The sequence below is a fragment of the Podarcis vaucheri genome (genome assembly GCF_965113315.1).
Source record: "Podarcis vaucheri genome assembly, chromosome: 14".
Taxonomy (NCBI): domain Eukaryota; kingdom Metazoa; phylum Chordata; class Lepidosauria; order Squamata; family Lacertidae; genus Podarcis; species Podarcis vaucheri.
Window position 1 is genome coordinate 24,956,662 of NC_138752.1, and position 14,743 is coordinate 24,971,404.

A 14,743-nucleotide genomic window follows, 5' to 3' on the forward strand; every position below is an offset into this window, starting at 1 on the left:
GGTTGCAAAATGAGCTTACAGATGAGCTTAGAGTTGAGATGGGCATGTATAAGAAATGGAAGAAGAGGTGTCTCATGAAGGAAGAGTATAAACAAGCAGCCGACACTTGCAGGGGGAAGGTCTGGTAGGCTCAAGCTCAGAATGAGCTCAGACTTACAAGAGAGGTTAAAAATAATAATAAATGTTTTTTCTTGGCTATGTTCGAAGCAAGAGAAAGAACAAAAATATTGTGTTCTTTGTGTGGAGAAGATGGAGAATACTGGGTGATGGAAAGCAAGTGAAAGTGCTCAATACCTACTTTCTCTCTGCCTTCTTCCAAAAGAAAAAATAGTGCCCAACCGGGTGATAATAAAATAAATGATGCAGAGAGGGAGCCCAAAACAGAAAAAAGAGGTGGTAAAGGAACAGCTGGCTACTTTGAATGCATTCAAATATCCAGTGCCTGATGAACTGCAACCAAGGGTACTAAAGGAACTTGCAGATGCAATTGTAGAGCTTCTGTCTATAATCTTAAGAGAATTCTTAGGGAATTCTATGGAGTGGAGGTGGGCAAATGTTGTCCCCATCTTCAAAAAGTGGGAGAAAGAGGACACAGGCAACTTCCAGCTGGTCAGCTTGATGCTAATAGCAGGAAAGGTCCAGAAACAGAAAATTAAAGAGTTGTGTGGGGTCAGTTAAAAAGGGATGTCATGATTACTAAGAGCCAGCATGGGTTTCTGAAAAGCACGTCATTCCAGATCACTCTTTTAAAAATTTTTGATAGAGTTAAAAAGCTTGGTGGATCAGGGGAATGCTGTGGATGCAATGTATCTTGATTTAAGCAAGGCTTTGGACAAAGCCCCTCAAGATATTCTTCTGGAGAAGCTGGTGAAGGGTTGGGAATGGTGACATCTGGAATCAAAAGGAAGTCATGGGGTCATGTTATGGATGTATCAGTGCACTGACAATGCACCCAGCTGCCTGCAGGTTTGGAGGGAGTATGAAATGCCCCTAGGTGCATACAAGTGTACACAGAAATACCCCTCCTGGAACAGGCTGATGGCCCATCAAGTCCAGCATCCTCTTCTCACAGTGGCCAACCAGATGCCCATGGGAAGCCTTGAAAGCAGAATTTGAGTACAACAGGACTCTCCACAGTTGTGCTCCCCAGCAAGTGGCACTCATAATCATACTGAAAGTGGAGGTAGAACATAGCCATCTTGGCTAGTAGCTATTGATAGCTTTATCTCCCATAAATCTGTCTAATTTCCCATAAAATACATTTAGGCTGGTGGCCAAGGCTCCCTATTGTGGGAGCAAATTCCATAGTTTAACAATGCACTTTCTTTTGTCTGTTCTGAATCTTCCAAAATGCAGCTCATTGGGTGGCCTTGAATTCAAGTATCACAAGGGAGAAATACCTTTCCCTATCCATGAATCCCATCTTCCATGAATTTGTCAAATCCTCTTTGAAAGCCATCCAGGTTAGTAGCCATCACCGGCCCTTGTGGAAGCAAATTCCATAATTTAACTATGCCCTGTGCAAAGAAATACTTTTTGTGTGTATCTGTCTTGAATCCCTCAAAGTTCGGTTTCATTGGATGTCCATGAATTCTATTGTTATAAGAGAGGGAGAAAACTTTTCTCTATCCACTTTTACCACACCGTACATAATTTTGCACACTACTATCGTGTCACTTCTTACTTGCTACTTCTCTAAACTAGAAAGCCGCAAATGTCATAGCATTTCTTCACAGGGAAGTTGCTCCTTTCCCTGGATCATTTGCCCTTTTCCAGCTCCACAATAAGCTTTTTGAAGTGAGGTGACGAGACCATTTACACAGTGTAAATGTCATGCTTACATGCGCAAGGCCTCCCGTATGTGAGAGGGAATCAGCCTAGGCTAATTGGGATTTCCCCTCATGTAGGTCCCTTTCACACAGTCCCTGAAAGTGGGCATGGCTAGTCAGTGTGAACCCCCACTCCAGCCCCTCACTCATGCTTTCAATGGCGTAAGAAGGTTCCTATGAACCCTCCTAAAATGAACTTTTGAAAATAGTATGTGATGGGGAACGGGAGGCTGTAAAGAAAAATAGTGTGCTCAACAAGACGAATGGCAAATCACAACATCCATCACCCGCTTAGCATCAGTGGACAGAATCCTTGGGATTTCAGTGGGACAGCAACGTGTCGTCAGAGAATGAGTGATGGAGAGGGGTTGTTTTTAACTCTGTGTCCTCAGCCATCATCAGGTTTGCTGGATTTCACTATACCATTTTATCCCCCATAAAAACCCAATACAAACCTATCCCCTTTGCATTCGATAATGACTTGTTTGTCCCAAATTCCACCTAGAGAGTAAAACTTCAATTTTCCAGATGTAATAAAAGCCATGTTAAATGTTTTTACGGCTCCATCTGTAGGGATTAGGACTTCACTCTGATTACTTGGCCTCTAACCATTTGTCTTCGTATTTGATGTGCCTGAAATGGCCAGCTAACTGAAAATGCCATTTGCCCCAATCTGCAACTCTTTTCTCTCAAGTGGCGGTGGGGGTGGGGCGGAGAGCAGACTCTGAACAGAACCAGAAAAGTAAAAGTAAATAAAAATAAAATGGCAGGAAGATGCTTGAATACAACTTAATTATAACCACAGTGCTATTATAATTGTTGCTGCTATTGTTCTCAACATGGCATACATGGTCTACCTCCTCCTCATTTTACCCACACAGTAACCCTGTGAGGTGGGTTAGGCTGAGGGACAGTCACTAGCCCAAGGATCAGTATGGATTTATGGATGAGGGAGGATTTGTGGCCTGGGTCTCACAGTCCAACTAACCAATACACCAAACTGATTATTGCTTCCCCCAAGGTCCTATCCAGATTAAAAGTAACATAAAGTTGCTCATAAGATTTGCTCTCTTTGAAGTTTCACAAGGTGAATCACAGAGAGTTGCATTTTGACAGACAGGTTTTAAAACAGAGCCCTGCACGTTACGAAGAAGCATCCTGTTCCTTTCTAACTCCACAGACTTTCTGAACTTTTGTTTTTTTAATGCACAGGAAAGAATTCCTCTTCAGAGCCCCCTCACCTCATTTCGCCACCTGAGGGCTCTCATGGGAAAGGATTTGGGCCACTTCTAAAGGGCAAGAGTACCAAGCAAAGTTACTTCAACTGAAGGTGGAAGAAGAGAAGGCAAAACCCTCAAGCAAAGTTTAAAAGCTGAGCCGAAGTAATCTTCATTTGATTCAAACTGATGACAAAAGCAGCTCGTTTTAAGAATATCTGTTGTGGTTTTATATAAAATGACTATAGTGATGTTAATGGAACCAGCTGGACACAAGCAATTGTGTTCAAGATGGATGAAGTTACTATGATAGATTTTCTGTGGTGTACCATATCCATCTCTCTTATCTCACAGTCATATTGGGTCAAATGGGACTGGCAGGCTTGTGAGGCATTATGCCACCTTTTCCAACTTTCCGGACGCCCTCCAGATCTATTTTGGACTGTAACTCTTTATCAGCCCCAGTTGAGTCCTTCCCAGTCTTATCTAACCCATGGAAGTTGTAAGTCCAATACATCTGACAGGTTCCAGGTGGGATACAGCTGCACTGCAAAAAAAAATCTGCAAATCCCCCATATCTCTTGTTTTGACTTATTTTGTTGTTCTTTTATCGTTTCAGGTTGCATTTTGGTTTTAATGGATATTGTTTTGCTATTGTATATAGTGTCCACGACTTAGAGATTTCAAAAATAAATAAATAAGTGGTTTAGAAACACTTTTAAATGAAATAAATAAATGAAATAAAGGCAGTGAACAGATGCATTATGGGGCAGAGTGTGCTCAACATAGGCCTGTCTCGTAACACCTCCAGCAACTATCCTAAATTGATAGATTGAATTTGTACTGAAGACTTGTCCGAACAAGCTATGTGCTGCCTGTGGGGTTTGCTTTTAAGAAAACACATATAGGGCCGTATTCAACAATAGTCCTACTCATAGGAGATGTACTGAAATTAGAGGACATGGGTAAGTTAGGTCCACACATTTCTAACCGACCTAGCTGAAAATAACCCATAGGGCTGTTATAAAGAAACTTGGCACAACAAGCAGTGATAGGGCTGCCATACATCTGGTGTTTTGTCCTGGATCAATAGAAAAAGCTCTTTTGGGGCATTTGTGTAAAAAACACTCAACAACTTTAAAGTCGCTCTTTTTGCTTTGGCAGCCAAAAAGCTAAGAAAAAAGACCTTGGACAATATAGCAGTAAACTGTAAGGGAGACACAGGGATCTAAACAGAGACCATTATTGTGGCGCGACACCCCTTTTACTTTTTAACACCCCTATTTATTTTTGATTCAGATTTGTCATGGCCAGTGGCTAGTACAAGAAAGTTATTTGAATTGGAAATAAAAAAAGCTCAACAACTTTCAGGGTGTCCTGGTTTTTTTACATTTTGAACTATGGCACCCTAAGCAATGAAGGCAGGGAAATAAACTCAGAGAAATTTGGTTTTGATTCAAGCTATGTGTGTGAATGCTAGGGGTGGAAGGCCATATTAATTTCAGTTTTCCTGGGTTTCTGATTTTTCTAATCCTAAATTCCCCTCTTCACATTTTACAGCAATTTGGTTTTTTCTGCAGTATAATACAGTGCTACCTCTGGATGTGAACGGGATCCGTTCCGGAGCCCCGTTCGCATCATGAGCAGAACGCAACCCACATCTGCACATGCACAGGTCATGGGTCGCTGCATCTGCGCATGCGTATGATGTCATTCTGAGCGTCTGCGCATGCGTGAGCAGTGAAACCCGGAAGTAACCCATTCCGTTACTTTTGGGATGCAACCTGAAAAGATTCAATCTGAAGCAAATGTAACAAGAGGTATGACTAATAATGCATTTCTTAGTGCTATCTTCACTGATATCTTCATTTTCATGCACCCTTTCCTCTAACATGTGTGTTTTTGTAGACATTGTTGGCTGCAAAACTGCACTGCAAAATTCAACTAAGTGTGAATTTTGAAGGATAGTTGTGTTTGGGTGTGCGTAGTGCACATTTGAAAGATTTGGCTTTAAATGTGTACTGAATCAAATTCCTCCTCCATCCCTAGTAAAGACCAAGGGGTTAAGCCTTAATCAAGGTAAACTAGAAGTGAGGACTCTTTCGTCTTCCAGATGCTGTTGGAATCCCAACACAGCCCCAGCAAGCTGATGGTGTCAGGGATGATAGGAACTGTAGTCCATCGACACCAGGGGACCCAAGGAAGTACAACTCAAATCAGCCCCAGCTCTCATGACCAGTGGTCAAGGATCATGGGAGTTGTAGTCTATCAACATCTGGAGGGTCACAAACTCCCCATCCCTGGATTCACCTATATAACAACACACCACTGTTCCATACTAAATTACAACCAGAACCTGAAATATTAAGCACAACTTAACTTACCTGGGGGTCTTGTGCGCTGGACACTTTCTCTGGAGAGATGAGGGAGAAGTTGTAAGCAAAAAGGAGCAGTAAAGCCAAGGGCACCATGTACAAATCAAAATGCCAAACCGTGACAACGAATACCTGAATGAAACAAAGGAAGACAGAAGGGGCTATTTACATCATTTGATGAAAAGAAAAGAGGGGAAGGAAGAAAAGGGAGGTGTGAAGAACAAAGCTTCTGATTCTTCATTCCTATGTGCATCCTTGAAGCTCTGCTAACCTCTTATCTCTCCCACTTTTGCATTCATGGGAAGATAATCACCTTGGATCTTTCCATGTTCCAAGTGCACCATGTCATCCATTAGAATTGTTAGCGTTACCTTCTACTTTTGATTTTATTCTCATTGTGGGGATGTACAATTATGTAAACAAACAAGAGAAAAGAGAGACCTTGATGAAAGTTGAAAAAAACAAGAGAGAAAAAGAACAAGAGGGGGGGAATGGAACACTCATTGAAACTGGATAGAAGAAATGCCTTGTCACCTGCAGAACCACAGTAAAAAAAGAATGTCAGGAGCCAGGCTGCCATCTTGATAACACAGCACTCAAGTTGTAATTAGCTTAAAGATTTATTGCAATACAAACACTCAGCCTCGGACACCTATCTGTATGTCCATGACTTATGAATCGGTTGACCCTTCTGGGGAGTGATTCCGGTTATGGCAGAATATCCGGACCCTATGCCCTTTCTGTTTCCAGCTTTGTTTTCTAAGACCTTTCCCATATGTCTGCTCCTTGGATGAATTAACTCCCCTTACGGTGTGGAACTGCTTTCCCTCTCGCCTTCTGACATTGCCTGTGTCACTTGAGAGAGCTGGTTGCTCTCTAGCACACTCTCTGCATTCCTGTCATTCTCAAAGTGAGGGGAGTTGATAAACTACCGTTCACAGCTGTCTGGGAAGAATGTGAACCTCTCTCTTGTTGGCTGCTTCCTGACTCCTCTTGAGCTCTTATACCTTGGGGAGAAGTGTTCATGACAAAGGATGTCTCCTATCTGGTTGCTTTCGTTAGACATGAGCCATGCTGTTATAATAATAATAATTTATTATTTATACCCCACCCATCTGGCTGAGTTTCCCCAGCCACTCTGGGCAGCTCCCAATCAAGTGTTAAAAACAATACAGCATTAAATACTAAAAACTTCCCTAAGCAGGGCTGCCTTCAGATGTCTTCTAAAAGTCAGATAGTTGTTTATTTCCTTGACATCTGATGGGAGGGCATTCTACAGGGTGGGCGCCACTACCAAGAAGGCCCTCTGCCTGGTTCACTGTAACCTCACTTCTCACAATGAGGGAACTGTCAGAAGGCCCTCAGCGCTGGATCTCAGTGTCCAGGCTGAATGATGGGGGTGGAGACGCTCCTTCAGGTATACAGGACCGAGGCTGTTTAGGGCTTTAAAGGTCAGCACCAACACTTTGAATTGTGCTCGGAAACGTACTGGGAGCCAATGCAGATCTCTCTGCATTACTCGTTCAGGGCCAAGACCATAAAAAGGAACCTGCTTGGATCATGCCCATGCCACATCTACTCTAGCATCCTGTTCTCGCAGTGATGCCCATGGGAAGCCCACAAGAGCCCTCTTCCCATCTGTGGTTTCTAGCAACTTGTATTCAGAAGCATTACTGGCCTCTATCATGGTTAGGAGCGATTGATAGCCATGAGTTTGTCCCATTCTCTTTCAACGCCATCCAAGCTGGTGAGCGTGAGTTCCATAGTCATGTTCATTCTGCTTCCCCAAGTAGCCAGTATTGGAGATCCATCTCCAGTTCCCAAAGTAGCCAGTATTGGAGAGCCAGTATGGGGAACCTCAGGTCTGGGGGCCACGTGGAGCTAGTCACACTTATCTGGCCCTTGGGACTCCCCCACAAGATGTACTCCTTCCTGAGTCACACCCCCTCACCAGGCCATCCTCCTCCGGTGCTTTCGCCTGTGTGCAATTTGTCCTTGAACTCCAAGAGTACTTCTTGCTGGGAGGGTAGAGAGGGGAGTATGAGTTTCTGTAGAAATTGTACAAAAGATAACAATCACGTTCAGTGTTCTTTCCACTTCTGCCTCTGGACCCAAGCACCCCATGGCATATGGCCTCCAAATGGTTGCCCTGAAAGAAATGGGGCTCTCTGGCTGAAAATGGTTCTCTCCCTAACCCCCACGTTACCTGATTGCCCATCTCTTTTAATTTTTTTGCATAAAGCAGCCACGGCAGGTCCCAATTCAAATCAGGACCTGTAACACTGGTGAAAAGCATGCCCTCCAAACTTATCTAATGAAGCCAAGGATAGTTGTTTGGTTGTGAGTTTTATTGTGGGGGTTTTTCTTTGCAAGGGAGGGGAAAGCGCAAGTTTTTCTCTGGCAAAAGGAATGAAAGGAAAATAAGATACACAAGGGAAGAGATCAGGATCTAGAGAAGGGATGGCCAACATGGTGTCCTTCAGCTGTTACTGGACTCCAGTTCCCATCAGAAGTGGTTATAGGGTAGCGCAACCAGTTTTGCCACAACAGTGCTGTAAAATGGAGCGTGAGAGGCAGGGACACTGAATTTTAGCACCACACAAAGGGTGTCACTGAAGTTTGAGAGCCCCAAGTCCACCACTGCAGTGATCAGGGATGGCAGGAGGTGTAGTCCAACAATGTCTTGAGGGTACCACACATTGACTGGAGTAATAAGGTTTTGTGTTGGCACAAGGGCTGGTGTAAACGTCTCCCTGTTTGGGGATTCACCCAATCTGAAGGGGTACATTGGGCAAATCTTGAAATCCTTACAATGGCAGGAAGGGGTTGAATTATTGCCGTGTCTTTTTCCAAGAGGGAAAAAATGATGTAGGATTTGCTTTAGAAAGCTTTAGAAAGGCAAATGCATTATTTTTTTAAAAAAACCTCCTTCCCACTGAAAGATGCCTCCCCTAAATGCAGTTGAAATGGCACCACAGAGGCAACTTCAAATTATCTACCTGGGTACAGAGGTGCATGTTGTAGGCAGTTGTTTTCATCTTCTAGGTCTTAACACAAGAAACGAATAGCATCTATGCATAGCAGAGGGTGGGAGATAGAGCATAATAAGAAAAGGGGGAAGAAATCTGTTGACATCAGCTGCCTTTGCCACCACTTGGCCCCTCCTCCCAGTCAGCAGCAGCATCAATGCAGGCAATGGGAAGTCAGCTGAAGCACCTAGAGGTGGCTATAGACAAAGCAGAAGACTGGGGGAGGGGGAAGTGTTTCTACACATGAATCATAGAGTTGGAAGGGACCACAAGGGTCATCTAGTCATCATGCAGGAATTTGCCCAATGTGTGCAGCTCAAACCCACAACCCTGAGATTAAGAGTTAAGAGAGGGCCTTCTTGGTAGTGGCACGCACCCTGTGGAATGCCCTCCCACCAGATGTCAAAAAGAACAACAACTACCAGACTTTTAGATGACTTTTAGGAAAGCTTTTGATGTTGTTGTTGTTGTTGTTGTTGTTGTTGTTGTTGTTATTATTATTATTATTATTATTATTATTATTATTATTATTATTCCAACTCACAAAGGCACTCACCTTAACCCAGACATAGGCAAACTCAGCCCTCCAGATGTTTTGGGACTACAACTCCCATCATCCCTAGCTGACAGGTCCAGTGGTCAGGGATGGGAGTTGTAGTCCCAAAACATCTGGAGGGCTGAGTTTGCCTATGCCTGCCTTAACCTGTTCCTCTCCATACATTTCAGCCCACCGCTGCTTTTCAAGATAAAAAAAAAAGGCTCCTATAGTTGTTATCTTTCAGGGATTAAACCAGATTGGCAGGTACAGTTCTGAGCAGTCAAATAGCCAGGGGAGAACGCATTAGACAGTTGCTCCCTCTGCTCTGTCTGAAACCAGCTGCTTTGCCTGGTAAGAGAGTTGTATGCAATGCCAGCTATAATGCACAGAACTGACTTAAGTTCATTAATTTCAGTGGGTGTCTCTGACTAGAACTAGAACAGGATAAACCTAGAGTGCCTGATGGCAGGAGGACAAATTCTCAGAACTATATTTTACACGTAGTTTTGCATTTAGGAAGGAAACCTCTGATTTGGGTGCATGTATAGATTTGCTGAGTTCTCTTTCACATGCACCAGTTTTAATCCTGTTGATTCTCTCATGCAGCTTTTATCATTTTTTGCTTTTGCAGTTTTATTTTAATTGCTTAATTCGTTTTGGGAATGCAATTTAAGGGCAGTATAGCACTGCTTTGAAACAAAGAAAGAAATAAAACTAACATGCATGTTTCCCATTTGAATTTTCAGCAAAAAAGAAAAGGAGAGAGAGAGAGAGAGAGAGAGAGAGAGAGAGAGAGAAACGTCGCACCTACAATTTTACAAGGAACGAAGCTGAAATCCCCACGCGGCTGTTCCAAAATTTCTGAGCTGGAGAACAGATCCAACTTGCAAGTTGAAAGGAAGGGCAGGCCAGAGAGTCATCCCGGGTGTTTTAGTAATTAAAGAAAAGTGCATAATGAACCATATGCCCAAAAGGGGCCTGTTTTTCATGCAGGACAGATTTTTGTTTGAATTTTTAATTTTTATATACAGATGAAACACTGGGCGGGATGAAGCAACTGTGTGAGGTAACGCACCATGCAGTAGAGGAAGAAGAGGAAACAGTCAATGTGAGGATGAGCTGAGCATCCTTCGATGATTATGTGTCTAGATTTCACTATTTTGAGACAAAGAATTTTTTTTTTAAAAAAAGCATCCTTCTCTCCTTTGAGCAACTGTTTTAGGCATCTGTTCAAAGTCTCCATGAAAGAGATATTGACAGCTTTTTAGGCTGAACGGTCCAGGAAGAAAAGAACAGAATGCTGCCTGCCAATTTTTTTTATTTTTTATTTTAAATCAGGCTGACCCCACGGGACAAACAACAAGGATTCTTCTGCTATTTGTTGGACCCACCGCGTTGCCTCAACCACTCTGGTTTGGTGGAAAACCTGCCTTTGAAGCTCTAGCCAACACGTTGAACAACAGCAAGCCCAGCGCTTAAGCTCCGGAGTCTCTAAACTTCATTTGTTGTCATTTTCATTCCTTGGCTTCCCTGTTCCAAGGGAAGCTAGGAGTGTTTAACAAAGCTAAAAATAAAAGCCACAAACCTATCAATAAAACCAATTTACTTATACACAATAAAACACCAAGTTACCATATTTTAATCATCATCATGTTTAATACAGCTAAATTCCCAGTGAAGGCTGCCCAGCTTTGCCCACATGCACACTGCATATTTGAACCACTATGATAACACTTTAAACATTCATAGCTCCCCCCAAAAAATAATTTTGGGATCTGTAGTTAGTTAAGGGTGCTGAGAGTTTTGGGGAGAGCTCCTCCCAAAGCTATAGGTCCCAGAGTTCCCTGTGAAGAGGGATTTATAGCTCTGTGATGGGAATAGGGGTCTCCTAACAACTCTCAGAACCCTTAACAAACTACACTTCCCAGAATTCTTTGGGGGAAGCCATGTCTGCTTAATGTGTTATCACAGTTTTCTGAAATTATGGTGCAAACGTGGCTCTAGATAAGGTGATGTGGCTTCCTTTGAGATTTAAGATTTGAGGGTGTTTGTATGTTTTATTTACTGTATCGGTCAAGTTTTTATTTGTATGTATAATTCTTATGCATGTTTTAAGTTGCCCACAACCTGACCTTGGTTGCCATATGATTACTGATTTATCAGCTTCCCTATATGTCCTGAGGTGACACAAAAATATTAAAAAAGCATGATGGACGTATATAGAATTAGGTATGATGTAGAGAAGGTGGATAAAGAACAGCTTTTTCTCTCTAATAACACTGGAACTCGGGGACATCCAATGAAGATTCAGGATCCTGGAAGATTCAGGACATTCAAAAGGAAGTCCTGCACACAGAACATTGTTAAACTATAAAATTTGCTCTCCCCAGTTGCGATGGCCTTCAAAAAAAAGGAATTAGAAAAAGTCATAGGGGGCGGGATTCAAAGAAAGATAGGAGTTTTTTCTCCTTCCTAATACCAGAACATTGGCCCTTGTGACTCTCCATAGGCAACTCCCTTCTACCGCCACATAAACTTTCCCCAAGCCGTATCTGTATCCATCACCAGCCAGTGTGTAGAAACTATCCTGTTCTGAAAAGGGGAAAGGCATATTTGTTGCTCTGCCTCTGGACTCACCCACCTCTGGCATGTGGCCCCTGGAAGGTTGCCCAGAAGGATATGCGGCCCTCAGGCTGAAAAAGGTTCCACACTGTGTGTCTTATGGAGCTGATGGGAAGTGGAGTCCAACATCTGGAGGACATTAGGTTGGTTGACCCTGAGTTTCAAGGGTACTTAGGAGAATATTCTCCCTCTATTTCTGCAGGACAATGAAGGTGATATATGAGAGACACCCAATATGTCTCCACCTTTGGGAAGCAGTCTAGGGGACTGCTTAACACTTGAGACTTTGTGCTGACCATCAGGCAATGGCTTTTTCCACCTGCTTTGCCCCACCCCCAGCCCTAGGAGCCTTCAGAATAGAGCTTGCTGCCATGGGCATTATGTGTATGTGTCTTTTGATGAACTGAGTGGAATATTATGAATCATGGAGATGGGGAGTGTGGGTGCGTGTGAATTTCCACAGTGCTTAGTTTATTAGTCTGTTAATTGTTAATGCTGTTAATATTACTTTGTGGATTATGAGTGCTGCAGTGCTTTGTGAATCTCAAAATATGACTTTTGTTGTGGTTGTGTTGTTTAACTTAATTTTTTAGTTGTTTTGTTAATGGTGTTTTATAGAAGGTGGTTGTTTTACAGATAATTTGTTCATTGTTATACATGGTTTATGTTGTAATTGTGATGTTCTATTATGGACTTGTTATTTATTGTTTGTGACTCGGGGAGTGAAAAGCGGACTAGAAATATAATAAATGAAATGTAATGAATTTACCTCCCTGCTGTTTGTCTGCTCAAAGTCGTCATCAACAGCAGCTTTTCTCATAGATACAGGGACCCTGTACCGTTTCCCTCTCCAGGTAGGAAAGCAGCTTATGAAAAGCAATTCTGAGCAGGAAAAAACTGGAAAGGAAAGGGTTGAGCAGCCCTTCTCCTACTGCTATTCCACTCCCCACTGCTGTATCTGATGCTCCTTTTCATTTAAAAGAAGCCATGGAGAAAGGCAGCTCACATTCATCCTTGCTTATTGTCTAGTCTGAACCAAAGTTAACCAAGACTGAAACACTACTTAGTATTCTGATTGTATACACTTCCACAATCCTTTGCTTTGCTTGTCACATTTTTTTTTTCCTCAACGGCATCTCTCCCCTTTTTTAAATTATGCAGGTGACCAATGTGATAATGAAACACTTTGGCACTGTTTTGATCCTTCAGATATAATGACAATTAGCACTATGCAGCATCTATCCTAATGCTTGCTCCAATTAATGAAATGCTTATCGTAGTAGAAGGAGTCTCACAGTTTTGGAGGGATCTATATATGAATGATTAAAAAGAAACTGGCCCATTTTTGTACACACACACAGACACCACTGCTCTGTTTCCAAGACTCAAGGACACTTGACAACAGTTCTGCATTGTACAGGTGGATCTGTGCACATTAAAGGGATAACACTGGGAAGAAGACATCATTGACTGGCATCAGAACATATGAAGCTGTCTCATACTGAGAAAGACCACTGGCTACTGGTCCACAAATAATGAACTAAAACCAAGGAATTTCACAATTCACTCACTAGAAGTAGCTTGAATCCAAGGGCCAATGATGGGCAACCCAACAGTTATGGTTGGACTACAGCTCCTACCATCTCTGACCATTGACCATACTGGGTGGGTCTGATGGAAGTTTGACTCCAACCATCTCTGGAGGGCTACAGATTGCCCCCACCTCCTTTAATTAATTGTGTTTATACCATTTGACACATCTTCCAAGGAACTCAAGGCATCCAACTCACCACTTCCAGGCCTGCCTGGGCAAACTTGTTATCATATAGTTTAATCCAGGAATGGAGAACCTGTGACCCTTCATATGTTGCTAGATGACAACTCCCAGACCATCGGCCATGATGGCTGGGGCTGATGAGCACTGGAATTCAACAGCACCCACAGAGTACCCTCTTGTCCACTATGGCATTTTAGAGGGTTGGGTGTAAATGTACAAAGCTACCCCAGCTACAGAATCATCTCCTCAGTAATACTTGTCTGGAACCAACTTTGTTAACTTTTAGGCTCCATTAAGGGTTTTTGGTTGTTTTTTGTTTTTGTTTTTTGCCTATAATTTTATTTATTAATATTGAGGATTTTGCTGCTGTTTCTATGAGTTTGATGGGGTTTTTTTCTCTTTTATGTTGCACACTGCTATTTTATCATTTGTTGCTTAATTTTACTATTCAAATCATATTTATATTGGGTTTTGTTTTCTCCATTCAATTGTAAACTGTCTTGGCAGGTTCTCAAAAGTTTGTCAGCATTTTAGTGCAGATTATTTCATACACACACACACACACACACAGAGAGAGAGAGAGAGAGAGAGAGAGAGAGGGGCATGCAATTTTGCCCAGTGTACATATTTTAAAATTATTATTATAAGCATTCCTGTGTACATTTATCTGTATTAGATACATTTTGGAGCGTATTGCCTGGTTGGAGAATTGCATTGCAAAATTCAGGGAAGTGAGAATTTTAAAGGATGGCTGCATGGCAGTTCACGTATTGTTTCAGGAAGTGCGAATTAGGTAGAGTCACAATATAAATGTGAGCTGAACCAAAATTCCCCACCCCACAATCCCACTTACAGGCTGAGCTCTCGGCATAATATCAGTCTGAAGAACAATGCACAGTCCTTCCGGATAAGGTCTTGCTTAACCAGAGGTGCAGCGGCCAAGGGTTAAAGACTTGTTCCTATTTCTGCAAAAGGGTTCCTTTCTTCAGCATCCTAGGGTTGGCCAATCAACATGAAAGGTGGAGCCTTTTAGCCACTGAGAAGAAGCCTTCTCACCTTTTGTGCTGGTTGGAACCAAACACAATGAAAAGAGGTGAGTCAGCCAGTGAGGATTGGCTCCTTGGGTCAATCTGGAGAAGGCAACCAGGAAATAAGTTATCCCGTATGCTCCAAAGCTAAGCATTTAGGAACACAGGCAAAAACAAGGTCCTTCGGTTTCCAGAGAATAGTGTGGCAAGTTATATCAAGTACAATGGAACTTCAAAACAAAAGCAACTGACGTCGCTTCAAAAGAAGATATCTGAGCACTCCAAATCATTTGCCCAGAAAATAGTAGATCTAGCTGAAAGTCAACCT

General features: G+C 42.5%; 1 protein-coding gene across 4 annotated transcripts in view; it reads right to left on the reverse strand.

Annotated features, from left to right (window-relative positions):
* MCTP2 (multiple C2 and transmembrane domain containing 2) overlaps positions 1-14,743 on the reverse strand; it is a 115,324-nt gene that overhangs the window by 20,624 nt on the left and 79,957 nt on the right. For all 4 annotated transcript variants that reach the window (XM_082198410.1, XM_082198411.1, XM_082198412.1 and 1 more), the window contains exon 18: positions 5,431-5,553. In XM_082198410.1, coding sequence (XP_082054536.1) covers positions 5,431-5,553 — 123 coding nt within the window. The remainder of the gene's footprint in view (positions 1-5,430; positions 5,554-14,743) is intronic.